Below are 13,416 nucleotides of genomic sequence, written 5' to 3' on the forward strand. Positions count from 1 at the left end.
ATATGGACACTTTTTTCTAGTATTTTATGCTAATATTAGCGATCCTAAACACTTAATTCCTGACTGAATATGTGAGATTTCGTTTCTTATTTTTGTATATTTATGCAGGTGAGTTTATATATTATAGAATTTCGAAATATTTAAATGATAAATTTTCTTTATATTTATAAGTAATAAATCGTTATTTTCTTAACTTTTTTATTATCGGTTTCCTTAAAAATAAATCAGATGTTACGAAAGCAATAATGGAAGGATCAGTGATAATAAAACTTCACACATATGTATATAGATATAGATGATTTAATTGTCGAAAGAAACAATCTTCGCGTAGCTATAGGAACAACATGAACTGTGCTTGGAAAGGATTAACACTTGTCTTTTGTTTTTTCTTGTTCTGGCTGGAAACGCATATTTCTCATCGCTTTCGTACACACGGAGTGCAAATTACGAGCACGGAGACACAAGCCAATGAAACGCGGGGCGGAGAACTGTTTAGTTTTTCTTTTTAAATTGCGGATATCGAATCACGATTTCGCTCTGTTCTTCCTAGTGCATCTGTGTGTATGTGTGTATGCAACTGTTTGCGGGTATGCGTAATTAGTCACTGTAAAAGAATATCGATTCTGTACAAGTTAATCCATTAAAGAGATAATTAACTATTGAGTCTTCTTGAGGTATCGTTGTTTCTATTGGTCTATCATCGGAGCTGTGCTCGTCGAAAATCTATCTGTTTTTTACACATCTTTTTCCTTCTATTTTCTCTATGTTTTTTCTATATCTTTTTTTTTCATTTTTGCAACGTATAATTCGTATTAATTTTTTTAATTTTTTTATTCTCGCGGCAGTATACAGCGTCGATTCTACGACGATCACAGCGAATGTAAAACGTGTGTTGTCTTCCTGTAACAAAATATAAATCTCCATTATGCATCCCCTGCTTTTACCGTTGAATATCCGAATAATAATTACCTAGTACCCTATCAATTTTATACGCCGTTCTCACAGGCATCGAAGAAATCGTTAACCGCGTGTACGTGGCGCAATTTTATTTTCTTTTACTTTTGATATCGCTATCAGTCACAATGTACGTGTGTCTCTCGTTGATCGAGCCGTTAACAAATTAAACCTATGTGATAGCCGTGTGCGACACTCACAAAAATATTCTCGCATGAACATCTCATGAAGAAACGTATCTAACAGCGTAAGTAGCCCACATGATCCTATTCGTGAATACGAATAATAGCGTTGATGCCTCGTAATGGCAGTAATGATACGCGTTCATGAGAACCTTTTTAATGTTTATGTTTCATTCTTCTAAAGAATCTTAATCTTCATTGGGTACGTTTAAATTTTTTTATGCAAGTGTAAAACTATAATTCCTTCGCAAACGGTACAATAAGTAAAGTACATCGTACATAGTTCACCATGTATATCCAATCATAGAGATTCAAAACCAGTAAAATAGATCATTACAAGTAGATTAGTAAAATATACAGTTCATTATTAGAACAATGATCACATTTTATTTTAACATGTAATAGCACTAAAATTCTTTATAGTAAAACGTAAATAAATTGATTCGATAAATAATTTTCCTCTAAAAATTGGTTTGACATCCAATGCGAACGAGATACGATGTATTATAAATTTGTGCCCCGTGAAGGATACAGCGATTTTTTTTTTTTTTTTTTTTTTTGGTACTGATATCAATTACAATGCGATGGGAAACTCTTGAAACTTTTCTGTTTGTTCTACGCGTATTTTTCACAGAAAATGAGTGAAGAAATCAAACGTACTGTTGTTTTTCTGTCCGCCTGCTTTCGTGCCTTTCACAATTTCTCACAGTTACCGCAGAACATATAGTTACGAATGGTAGCTGTAATACCGACATATAGAACAGCAACGAAAGAACGAAAATATTCGTAACTGAACTTTCTATATGAGTACAAATTTCGGGGATACGCTCTTTTTTTTCCTTTTACACACTCTTCCTCGTAATGGAAATGTCCAGGATCGCGCAAGAAACCCAGCTTCCTTTACACATTTTAGCACGATCGAAATTACATCGATTCGATCTCTACGTTCTCTATCCTCGGATTAAAACGTTCTTGCTTCTACATTGTTGTGTGTTCAGTATATTTATGTAAAATTCTGTAACACGACACACACATTCCTACTTTGACCGGTCTACACCTTAGATCGTGGTTTGCTCCGTACGTACAGTTCTTACTTTCTTTCTCAGGCATCTCAGTTCGTTCTTTTGTAGACCATACTAAAGCACGAGGACATCACGCGCGGTGAAAATGCCAATAAAACATTTCACTTTGCATCTCTCACAATCGCTTTTTATCGTAAAATTCTATATTACATTAGTAACATATTACACAAGGGACTTCTCGCCTCGAAGTCGAACACGCGGACCACAATCATCCGAGCGAACATTATCACGCATAAAAGTCCCATTCATCATATTTTCTTAGCGTATTTATAACATATGTACTATACAATCTTAAATACCTAAAACGTTCTGCCACCTTTATATATATTTATATCTATATAATGTAACTTCAGTTCGGCTCGCAGCTTCCTCTGGTCTTTCTCTTTCTCTCTCTCTCATGTAACACGGAAGCCACTGCGCGTGATTCAAATTTAACAAATATAACACACGCTAACGTATCATTCGTCGATTCATAAAAGAACTGTTTTTTTTTCTCATAATACACTTTGCAGAGTGCATACTCTTATATTTCGTGCAATTCTTGAAATAGGCTTCTTCCACTTTTTCTTGTCTTTAAGCTTGTTTCTTCTACGCATCGATGTTATAAAACCATAACACATTTGACAATATTCAGTATTTTTAAATGTATCGTCCAGTTGGCTGTTCAGTATATCACTTCATATACTGTTGCTTTCTTATCGCCCGATCCAGTCACGATATACTTGTCGTCCGTAGAAATATCGCAACTGAGCACCGACGAAGACTCCTTCGACTGTAACATCAAATTTATTTTATTATTAGGAGAAATTGGAAATTATTTTATTATTATTAGATTTCGACTATATGCATACAATAACAGTATGCGAATTATACTGCAATTAATTGGAGATGACTTAAGTCAACAAAGGGGAAAGTATATCAGTTTGTTTTTTAAATTTGTCATAATTTATATATAGTACAGGCTACGATATAACGAGGTCGCAAAATGTTACGTTAAAAAATTCACAGAAATACTGATACGTAAGGACTTGAGACTCTGGATATATGAAGAAGTTTCTAATACATCATAATGTATTATATTCTTCCTCATTTTCCGGTTTGTTGATATAGCAATCAATATCTGCAACAAATCTGCAAACGTTGTTGATCTAACTTTTCGTTTATTTTATTGTGCTAAATTTATTGTTCGAAAAATCAGAATATATGATTGAAATTTAATTAAATTCAGTCAACTACCCCATCATAACGTGCCCTGTATCACATCCAGTGGAATAGAGATGGATTATCAAGTTTTACCTGGAATATTGAGGCACCGTATGGTGTACGCCACGCGTTCAGTAAATTATCCTTGCCAGTTGAGACGAACCACTTGCCGCAGGTAGCGAAACGTAAAGAAAGTACACAAGACTCGTGTAAATGTAGCTGATATTTGTCCGGTTTCGTGGCGTGCAAGACTTCAACATTTGAATTCTCCATTCCTACTGCCAACCATTCGCCAGTGGGGCAGTAACCAAGTGAGAATATTTGCGAAGTAAAATCGTGCTGTTGAAGTTGCCTGCCTTCCCGAAGATCCCACGAGCGCACGGTATTGTCTAATCCTCCGGTCCACAGTTTCGAACCATCCGCGGAGATGTCGATGCAGGATGCACCATCCGTGTGACCTTGGAATTGTCTGAGCAAAGACTGGTTCTGTATATCCCAGACAGCGATGTTACCATCGCTGCAACAGCTGAAGCAGACTTTCGAGTCCGGCGAAATTGCCAAAGCATAACACGCTGGCGCATTCGACGTCAATTCAGCTTTGATCCTTGGCGTTGGACTCGCCAGATCCCAGATGCTCAGGTTGCTTGCTTCGCCACCTACGATGAGTGTCCTTCCATCTGGTAGTAGTTTCACCGATCTGTTTGTCAAAAGAGAAAGCGGTATCAGTTTACGGAATAGAATAATTAAAAGCTGTTTGCTTTTTACTTTGCATATTTATTATTCAAAGTGTTTATTAATCATTATTTGATATTTATTATTTGATTTGTTTAATATATTAAACGCCATGTAGGTCATCGAAATCCGACGAATTTCTGTTCAAGCTGTTCATGTTTCTGCATGTAGAAAATAAACAATGCTACATACATACAGTTTAAATGGAATATCAGTGAAAAGCAGCGCGATACGTAGTGTTTATATTTTAAGTACATTTGAAATATACATCATGGAAATTATCTGAAGGCAAAGATTGCAAAACAAATATTAACATTCATCTATTTATACGACCAACGATTACCAATTCAATTTTTCATGAATAAGTTATCATGCTCATATACATTTCTATTATATCTCTGTTTCTAATTCCAGCTTCTAACACGTTAAATAAATACAGTAGCAAGCAGTAAGCTTAAGAATGAAAATAATCACACGTTACGTCAATCGAAATTAATGTAATTAATTAACGATGTCTATCTCTAGCACAGAACACAGTTGCAAATTTGTTAAGAGCAATCCTCGATACGTCGAATTGCAAAGCAATTAACGCTCAAAGTCAAGATAAGATGCTGTCTCGTCGTTTCAAACTAGCTAAGTGACTGAACTAGCGTGTTTCTCGAAAGGTCGAAATTACACATATCGTGATTCGGTAAACGAGACCGCAATGACGTTCGTAGAGGCGGAAGGGCAGATGCTAATCAGAATTTATTCAGCGGCGAATCTCGCGTTTGCCAGACAGCGTGGAAAGTTAATACGACGTTGTGCGAACGTAACGTTTAACCAACCTGATGTAGTTGTCTCGTTGCAGGCAATCAAGCTGCGAAACGTGTTTCGCGCTACCGCTGCCGCCCTGATTGATGTCCCAGACCTTGACGCATCCTTTGCCACCAGTGTAAACGTATTTAGTCGGATTCGAGATCGTTACCGCGCACACCACCTCGCCGTGTGTCAGGGTATTTATCTGGCGCGCATGACGCGGTATTCCTTGTCCAATTAGAGCATCGTGAGGGAATGGAACCGGCTGCATCTGGCCTTCACTCGATACGTGGAAACTGTACGCACTGTAAGACAAAGGAATTTTACGCTCGTTATTCCTCGTAATTGCGGTACTTGGGATTTTCTTGATGGACGAGCTCCGTGATTTTCAATGACTCTGTTTGTTCCTCTAGTTATATGTGATTGAAGCTATGATTAATGGCGCTGATGGATGAATCGTGTAGCCGGTTAGATCGATAGAAGATGTGGATTATTTAATAATTGCTAATTGTGTAGGTCGTAGGTAATTGGTGTGCAGAAAATATAGTACGGTGATTATCTAATAACCGCTAGTTGCACAGTTGATACGAAGGAAATACTGTACGATTAGGTAAGATTGAATACTGTCTATTAAGTCAAGATTATTCATTCGTCAGTATCCATTTTCAAATCTTTGACAACCGTCTTTTACTCTTATTATTAGTTTAAATATACACTTTCGTCCATAAGTCACGGATCGGTAATTTTAAAGACAAGCTACAATAAAATATGTATAAATAATATAGGACAGTAAATAACTTCATTTTGCAATTACAAGGTCAATTTGTACGTACCTTAAGCGTACTGAGCAAGCGTACCATAACTTATAGAGGATAGTGTAAATACTTTCTCTTCGAAATTTATCGATGGAAATGAACGTGTTAGAGTCGTGAAGGAAGAAATTCATCAAGACCGGAGAAAAGCACTTACGGTTTGCCACCGGGTACACCGAGAGGTCCAAGAGGTGCCCTCATGCTTCCGTGAGGATCGTAGAGTTGCTGAAGAGGCGGTCTTGCGGGATATCCATTCAGGGCCGAAGGATAACCCAGCACGTCCACATGAGGTCCTGCGGGTGGATGATGTGGCGGCGGATAGTGTGGCGGATAAGGGCCGACCGCCGAAGCCGAGACCAGTGGTTTGCTGGAACTCGATGGTTTCAGACCACCGGAGCCGGAGCTGCTACCACCTGTCGACCATACATTTATCGTCAGACTTGCCAAGTATTTTCCATCAACTTGATTGATACGAAAATTCCGAATACTAGCGAATTAATGCAAACGAGAACGAAAATTATCGCGTTTATATGAAACTCACAGAATTATTTGCGAATTTTTGAAAGTAACGAAATTAATAGTAACGAAACGTTCGAACACCAGCGATAAAGAGATTAACACTTTATTCTTATAAACGATTTTATTGTTACGAAACATATCTCTAAGAAAAAGCGAAAATACTTTAAACAATCGTAACAACAATAACGAAGAAAAATTCCTGAACATAGTATTATTACTGCAACACCGTTCTGAATGAGATTTTTACATTGATCTTCTGATTACATATTATCATACTCATAATCATTTCAAATTATATACACGCTTGGAATTATCAGAAAAATAATATAATGAAACAAAAAAGTAGATAACAAACCCGCAGACGTGGGTGTGACAGGTTTCGAGATCGGTGTGGTGGGTTTTTCTCGTTCCTCCATCTTCTTAGCCGAAGGTGTGCTCGCGTTGCTGCTGGTACCACTCCTCGGCGACGGTGGTGGCACTTCTTTCTTAACCTGGCTGCTCAAAGGCACCGAAGATGGACCGAGTTTGTCAAGGCCATTCTCTCTAGGAGACGCTGTGCCATTCGCCGTCGGACTCGTTGGCCCTTCGCTGGCATCGTCTACCACCAAGTCCTGGTCGCTCTTTTCACCATCGCTTTGCTATCGGGGAAAACGTGTACGGCTTTAATAAGGTATACTATTGGTCAGAGAGCATGGAGAACCATCCTAGATACCTACATGGCCTATGTCTTTATCTTGCTCCTTTTTCATCTTCTTCAATGGCAGGTGATCGTGATGCTGGGGATCGGGTGATCGCGGCCTACTGTATTTTTCGCGTTCCGCTGGCGATATCGAACTTCTCTGGAACAACGTAAGCAAAGAATACATTAAGAGGACCAGACAAACGCATGAAACGAAATTTTATTCTATTATTAGCAAGTGGGTATATTGATCTTTGTACGTTTTTATGTTGATAGTAATCGAAGATAACGTTTACATCTGAGAACTTGAAATGACTTTGATCGCTAATCTCACGACTTTGATACTGCCATAATCTTCAAGACACTTTGATTACCATTGTCAAGACCTCGATGACCCGCGTGATTTTCGAATAATCTCAACGAGAAATAACGGCAACTTGTTAATTCTTTATAATTAATGTATCAATTAGTATAGTACTTCAAAATTTGTTTAGGCTTGTACTAATCATATCGCAAGTACATCTTGTGTGCGATATTTATTAAATATAAAATTAAGAACTTCTTTGCTAACAAACGAAGAACAGTCATCGCCAACAGTCAATTTTTAGATCGCTCTAAGATTACTATTTTGTTAATCCACACGTCAGATTTATCATAAATACAACTTGTATTGCCACTCCAATATCTGAAACCAATTTCTGTAACTCAAACACAGCAGGGGCAAATATTTTCCCGTACACTTTTATCGAATCCATCAAATCGTCTCTGTGATATCATCAATCGTTTATCAGAGACCGCAAATATTGCGGTATAAAAGATACGCTGTCATGTTAGATATCCATCGAAACGCGCATCTGCCGGAAGACGTTCTTTCCCGGAGAAGAGCAACCAGAGTGAAGGAAGCCGTAAAACGAGCGTCAAGATCTATCACGAGAAGTCATTCCAGGATTATGTACAATTCGCCTCCAAATCTCATCAATTTCGTTGAAGATTTTGACAGACGGGCATTCTTCGTTTCGGCAGAGAGATTACGAAAAGCTTAAACCGTTTCCTCTGTCTCACGATTAAATAAAATATTTGCCCGTCGATGCACCGAGGGGCAATTGAATTACGCGCCTCTGCCTCCATCAATTTCTTGCTTCGTCGTCGTGAAGAAGCAACAGAGAAAATAATACAGAAAAATCATCGACACGGCTGAAACGGCGTTAGCCGTGAAAATGTAGACGAAAAATATTTATTTATCTCATAGACGGTTCGTGAAATGCTCCCATATTCCTTTCTTTGTTCTACTTAGAATTTCTGGTTAATAAAATTTTGGATTTATCGATGCTTGCAAGGATTTTTCTGATATACTTCTGTAACGTGTTACGAACATTAACTTCAGTTAATTGATTAATTGAGTAGTAAATATAATACGATTAATTCAACGTTTTTGAAATGTTAGATGATTTTAATGAATACAAGTTTGAGTTAAGTATAGTAAAATTGACAATAAATGAAAGACAATGTGCAGTAAGAAAACAATGTTTCGATATAAATATAATAATACTCGATGACGTGAGAAAATTGGATTATTTAACAGGTAACATGCACTCACAATCATTGTTCCAAATCGTCTTTAACGATCAATTCTAATTCTAGATAAATTATACACTTATCAAATATCATCATTTCAAGTAATAATGTCAACTGAACGGTATTCTCCATTAAAATAATTATTTACATTTTTTCCTCAAACGAACGAAATTATTTCTACCAAAGCAACGATCAAGAACAATTACAATAATTAAACGATTAAAACAGATTCGTCGAAGCTTAAAAAAAAAATTAGAAAAATTTCTCTTCTTTCTTAAAGTGTCCACGAAAACAATCCTCGTGGTGACATTTTTCAACTACCCAACTTCACCGATAAGAAGTCGAACAAAGAATGCGATTTAGATAAATTCACGCTTCTCTCTGCTCCACTATTGCGTGCCTATTAATTCTCAGACCTATCTTCTCCCTCTGTTCGACATTTCTCCCCTATAGAATAGAGACGATAACAGTCTAGAGGGTTGCGCGTGAATGCGCGCCGAAAATGTCTCTGGGAAACGGAGACGCCAATACCATCGAGAGATACGAAGGTCCCGAAAGGCGTCGAAGATATTATCGACAGGAAGTTTTACGAGCGACAGTTTTGTCGTCGATACGGCGACGTCTCTCTTTACCGTCCCTCTTCATCCACGTAAGCGACCGTGAGCCTTTTTCCCCTGATAACTTTTCTGTCCCCATCCGGAGCAACACCGTAAACTACCCTCTCTCGCGGCCTCTCTCGACCCCGAAGTAAATCTCCTCTTCTCAATTACCCTTCGTCTCTCATCCACTGCCACCTCTGGCTCGGTCCATTACCCCGACGCCCCGGTATCATCCTTTCCGAGCATCGTCCGCGTCCATAGGACTCGTGCGTTGCCTAAAAGGAAATGAAATAGGGCGACTCTGCAGTGATTTAGGAAGCCACTAGATGGCTGCTTCTTTTTCGAGGGATTCGCGTGTGGTTGACTTTACGAGGGGAATGCAGAGAATGATTAAATTCAACGGAAGGGGATAATTAAATTTACACGGGCTGATAATTGTATTGGTAAGTTATTATTGTCGAGTAGGATGAAATTTACTTTGTGGATCTTTGACATTATAAAGTTATACGTTTAATATGTGGAATGGGGAGAAATAATTAAATTTGACCAGTGTGATAATTATTGAAAGGTTATTATTATTGAGTAGGACGAGGCGTTTTTGGAATTTGTTACGCGAACCCTTGCAATTATGTATATTATACTAGTAGCAGGAAGTAATTAAATTTGTTCGGCATAATCGACTATCGATTAGGATGAAATGTTTTTGATATCTGCTTTGTGCATCTTTGATATTATCAAAGTTATACGTTTAATGTTTGAAGTGGGAAGAAATAATTAAATCCGTGCAATGTGATAATAGGTCATTAATATCGAGTAGGATAGAATTTGTCATGTAGATCTTTGTAATTAGGAACGTACGCCTATGTTTAATACATCTAAACAAATAGAATACACGGCACAGTAATGAGCAACATGTCCATAGATTCATCAGAACTCGTTCAAATTTCAATTGGGAAAACAATTCCAGGTAAGCAGATACGAGTGGCGTTTCTCAGATAATATCGGGACGAATAAAAGGCGTGTTTCTGGCACGCGGCGAAGACAATCGGGGCGACATCGAAAAATTCAGCTTGACGAAGCTTCCAGCCGGAGACTAGTCGGTTCACTCGATAAAAAGGGGGCGAAGGCTGAGTGGCCATGCGAAAGAGAACGAATTCCCTGGAAAGATGCAAGAAAACACGCACACGGCCGCGTTCGAACGACTTCTCAAAGGAAGGAATCCCCAGAGGAGCCGTATTATGTGCTTCTCGCTCGACTTTTCTAGAACGAAAGCAGCTAAAGTGGGATCCGTTTCCACTCTCGCAGGGCAAAACGAGATACCGTACCTCTCCTCGTTACCACGTAATGGTCAGTCACTATTTATCCGGCCAGGAGCCAGGAGAGTCGGTCCGGTTACAACTGTCGCGTTCCTAGAAAGGAAAGCGTTCGTCGAGAGACAAGAGCTGTGTATATGTCTCTCAGCTCGTTCCTTTTCCTGGATAAATCGACGGTAGAAGAAAATATACACACACAGAGCGTAGAGAAGAAAAGGAGACTTCGACTGCTTGGATATTTCCAAGAACGATCCTTGCTATTCTTTCTCGAAGGAAGAAGAACGGAAGAGATATTGCGAGAAGAATACAGAGAGGCGAGGCATTATCATAAAAATGCGAGGAATCTCGAAGATCTTGGATTTATGTCGGAACGGAGATGGTTAGCTCGAGATAAGTTTCGTAGAATTGGGAGTAACAGTCCTCACGCGGATAAAGGAACCCCTGTATGAATCGTCGTAGTCCAAGTTTCGACGTGTCATAGAATTTTTATGTGGCTGTTGGCATTTTTTCGCGAACAACTGGTTCGCCTCTATCTCGGAAAATCGACTATGTACACTTTTGCCTTCTAGACATGGTGAAACGATGTTCCGAACGTACGTCGATCGTTTCGTGTAACACGTCTAGCAATGGATGTTCGAGTCTCTTCCGTTATTTACATTTGATACGTGTTTTTCTTTCTACTTATGCTTCGTCGAAAGCACGCAAGGTAGACGTGCGAATGCCGGCTTCGGTTACCAGACACATCGTGTACACGTTTCAACCGGAGCCACTTTTTCCCTTGCACAATACGTTCGATTCCCGGCGGTGTATTCAGCGGCCTTATCTACCCCGGTGCAAACGCATCGTTTTCCTTCTCGCCATTGAAATACCGAAAGCACTCGATGCTCTGTCACGAGAGAAGCTTCCTCTCTCCCTACTATTTCTCACCTCCTGCCACGTACCGTCCTCGCGCGCCGAGTACACGGTATTCTCCGGTGCGAACGTGTACGTGTGTACACGGAGCGGCAGTCCAACCTTCATTCGCGTAAGTTTACTTACACCTAGCCCGTCGGGATCGTACGGCGGCAGCAGCCTTTCCGGTAAAGAGGGTTCGCGCCACGATCAATATAGGGGGGCCGCGTACCTCTCAAAGGGGTGGCCTGAAAAGGAGTGAGAAGCGGAAAGACGTGGGGGAGAGGGCCGTTGGGTACACCGTAGATATATAGACTTTGTAGTGTTAGGGACGACTTGGTCTGCTGGCAGGCAACTTGGCAAGCAGCAGCCAACAGCAGAACCAGGAGCCAGGCACCGAGAAGGTGCAACCAGAGAGACAGGGACGATGTGGTGGCAGTTGCTGGAAGAGAAACAGAGAGAGCGAGTGTCGACAAGGGAAGGGAAAGAGGAAGTTCGGTGGTGTGCGTGGTATTGGGGTTGGTGGTCGGGGCTATGAAGGTGGTAAGTGAGTGAGCGACTCCTTCACCACGGCGCCTCGTCTCAACCCAACTACCGTCACCCATACCATCGAACCAGTCCCCGACCTTACGGATATATCCCAAGCCACCGACTACCTCATCCTCCCACGCCTGTGCTCCTTCCTTCCTCCTTCCTTTCTGTCCTCCCTCTACTCGGCAAGTAGTCTCCTTACTACTCACCCTACCGGTATTCCACCTCAACCAACCCACGTTGCCTGTTTCCCTATTCCTCACTCCACCCTCGTCGTAGCCAGGACCCCGAGAGAGGAGGTTACGAACCGGAGTCGCGTCTCCCAAGACCCCGCAAACCCCAGTTGGTACAAGATTGCACCCAGAGGTTCTCAACCCGAGACGAGAACGAGGATCGTTGGAAAGCGACTCGTGGTTATCGACGTCGAAGAGTATACGCGGATCAAACGCTTTTTGGCGAATGACGACACGATCGTCGAATCGAATTATCGAGAGTCGTTGTATCGAAGGTAAATCTAGTGTGTGAAACCTTGACTGCGGAGTACGTAGTTATCTGTGAGAGGAGTGTGAGGCTTTTATTTTATCTAGCGAGAAAGTTTAGGAGCTAAGTAAGGAAGTTCCATCACATTGATTCTTATCGTATAGTTGAATAAATAAAATGATCGAGCAGTTCAAGCTTTCGTAGCCATTAACATAATCTTCGAGGTATCCATTTGAATTGCGCAATTGCATATACATTTAGCCACTGAACAAATCAAATCTTCTCTGAATTTCAATTTCGACTTCGAGAATAGAAATTATTCGGTGGGTAGTCACTTTATCCGCTAAACAATTTTTGATTCATTAAGGATCAGCAAGCTGACTTTGATATTCTCGTCAGTACCATCGGTCCAGTATTTTAAGCAACAGCTACCAAGAATAATTCCAGCGAAGAATATCCCGTACACGATACAGGATTTCAATCATCTGAAAACCCGATCAGTCGTGATACAAGCTATTTTTTACCTTCGAACGTTCATTAATTTACTTATCGAAATCACGGTGGGCAATACGGACGAAGGAGATTCATCGAGAAGTTGACGCGCAGGTGTAATTTCGCCGGTTCCTGTGATTACATTGGACGGCGACCTCACTCGAGGATGCATGGAATTTTTAATGGCCCCGCCGGGAATACCTGGAACCGATTTCTGGAATCAACCACGTGTCACTGGGTCACCGCATGCATCCATCATCGCCGCAATTAGTGAACGCGCGCACTTTTATTTCCGCCTGTGCTGTTCCATCCAAATGCTCGCTTCCGCTCTTTCTCGTTCGAGTCGAATCTGTTTTTCCACCCCTGCGCCCCTCTCTCTTTCTTCTTCCCTTTCCTCGTTTTCATGCTGCACTTCTTTTCTTCCTTTTTCCAACAACGTTTCGACCGTGAGAATCGTGCACCTGATAGGAGGAAAATGAGAAGCGAACCGCGCGATCGTTTTCCACTTTGTTGAAGCGAAAGAATCGCGCGTCGGCGGCGGTTTGAGAAATTTCATTTCGAGGCTGTGATTGCG

At 40.5% G+C, this 13,416-nt stretch overlaps 1 protein-coding gene and 1 long non-coding RNA gene across 3 annotated transcripts in view; one reads left to right on the top strand and one right to left on the bottom strand.

Moving 5' to 3' along the window:
* Positions 1–278: 278 nt before the first annotated feature.
* LOC126878350 (protein groucho-like) overlaps positions 279–13,416 on the bottom strand; it is a 155,389-nt gene continuing 142,251 nt past the window's right edge. The window contains exons 8-13 of one of the 2 annotated variants that reach the window (XM_050641096.1): positions 6,999–7,121; positions 6,638–6,902; positions 5,921–6,176; positions 4,981–5,256; positions 3,515–4,118; positions 279–2,990 (exon numbers count right to left, since the gene is read on the bottom strand). In XM_050641096.1, coding sequence (XP_050497053.1) covers positions 2,883–2,990; positions 3,515–4,118; positions 4,981–5,256; positions 5,921–6,176; positions 6,638–6,902; positions 6,999–7,121 — 1,632 coding nt within the window. In that variant the 3' untranslated portion in view covers positions 279–2,882. Of the gene's footprint in view, positions 2,991–3,514; positions 4,119–4,980; positions 5,257–5,920; positions 6,177–6,637; positions 6,921–6,998; positions 7,122–13,416 lie in introns of both variants that reach the window. The other variant, XM_050641095.1, reaches the window with a different exon arrangement.
* On the top strand, positions 6,806–7,643 carry LOC126878392 (uncharacterized). Its single transcript, XR_007695652.1, has 3 exons — positions 6,806–6,952; positions 7,047–7,131; positions 7,238–7,643. It is a non-coding gene; the product is annotated as an uncharacterized LOC126878392 (long non-coding RNA).

The sequence above is a fragment of the Bombus huntii genome, chromosome 2, assembly GCF_024542735.1.
Source record: "Bombus huntii isolate Logan2020A chromosome 2, iyBomHunt1.1, whole genome shotgun sequence".
NCBI lineage: Eukaryota > Metazoa > Arthropoda > Insecta > Hymenoptera > Apidae > Bombus > Bombus huntii.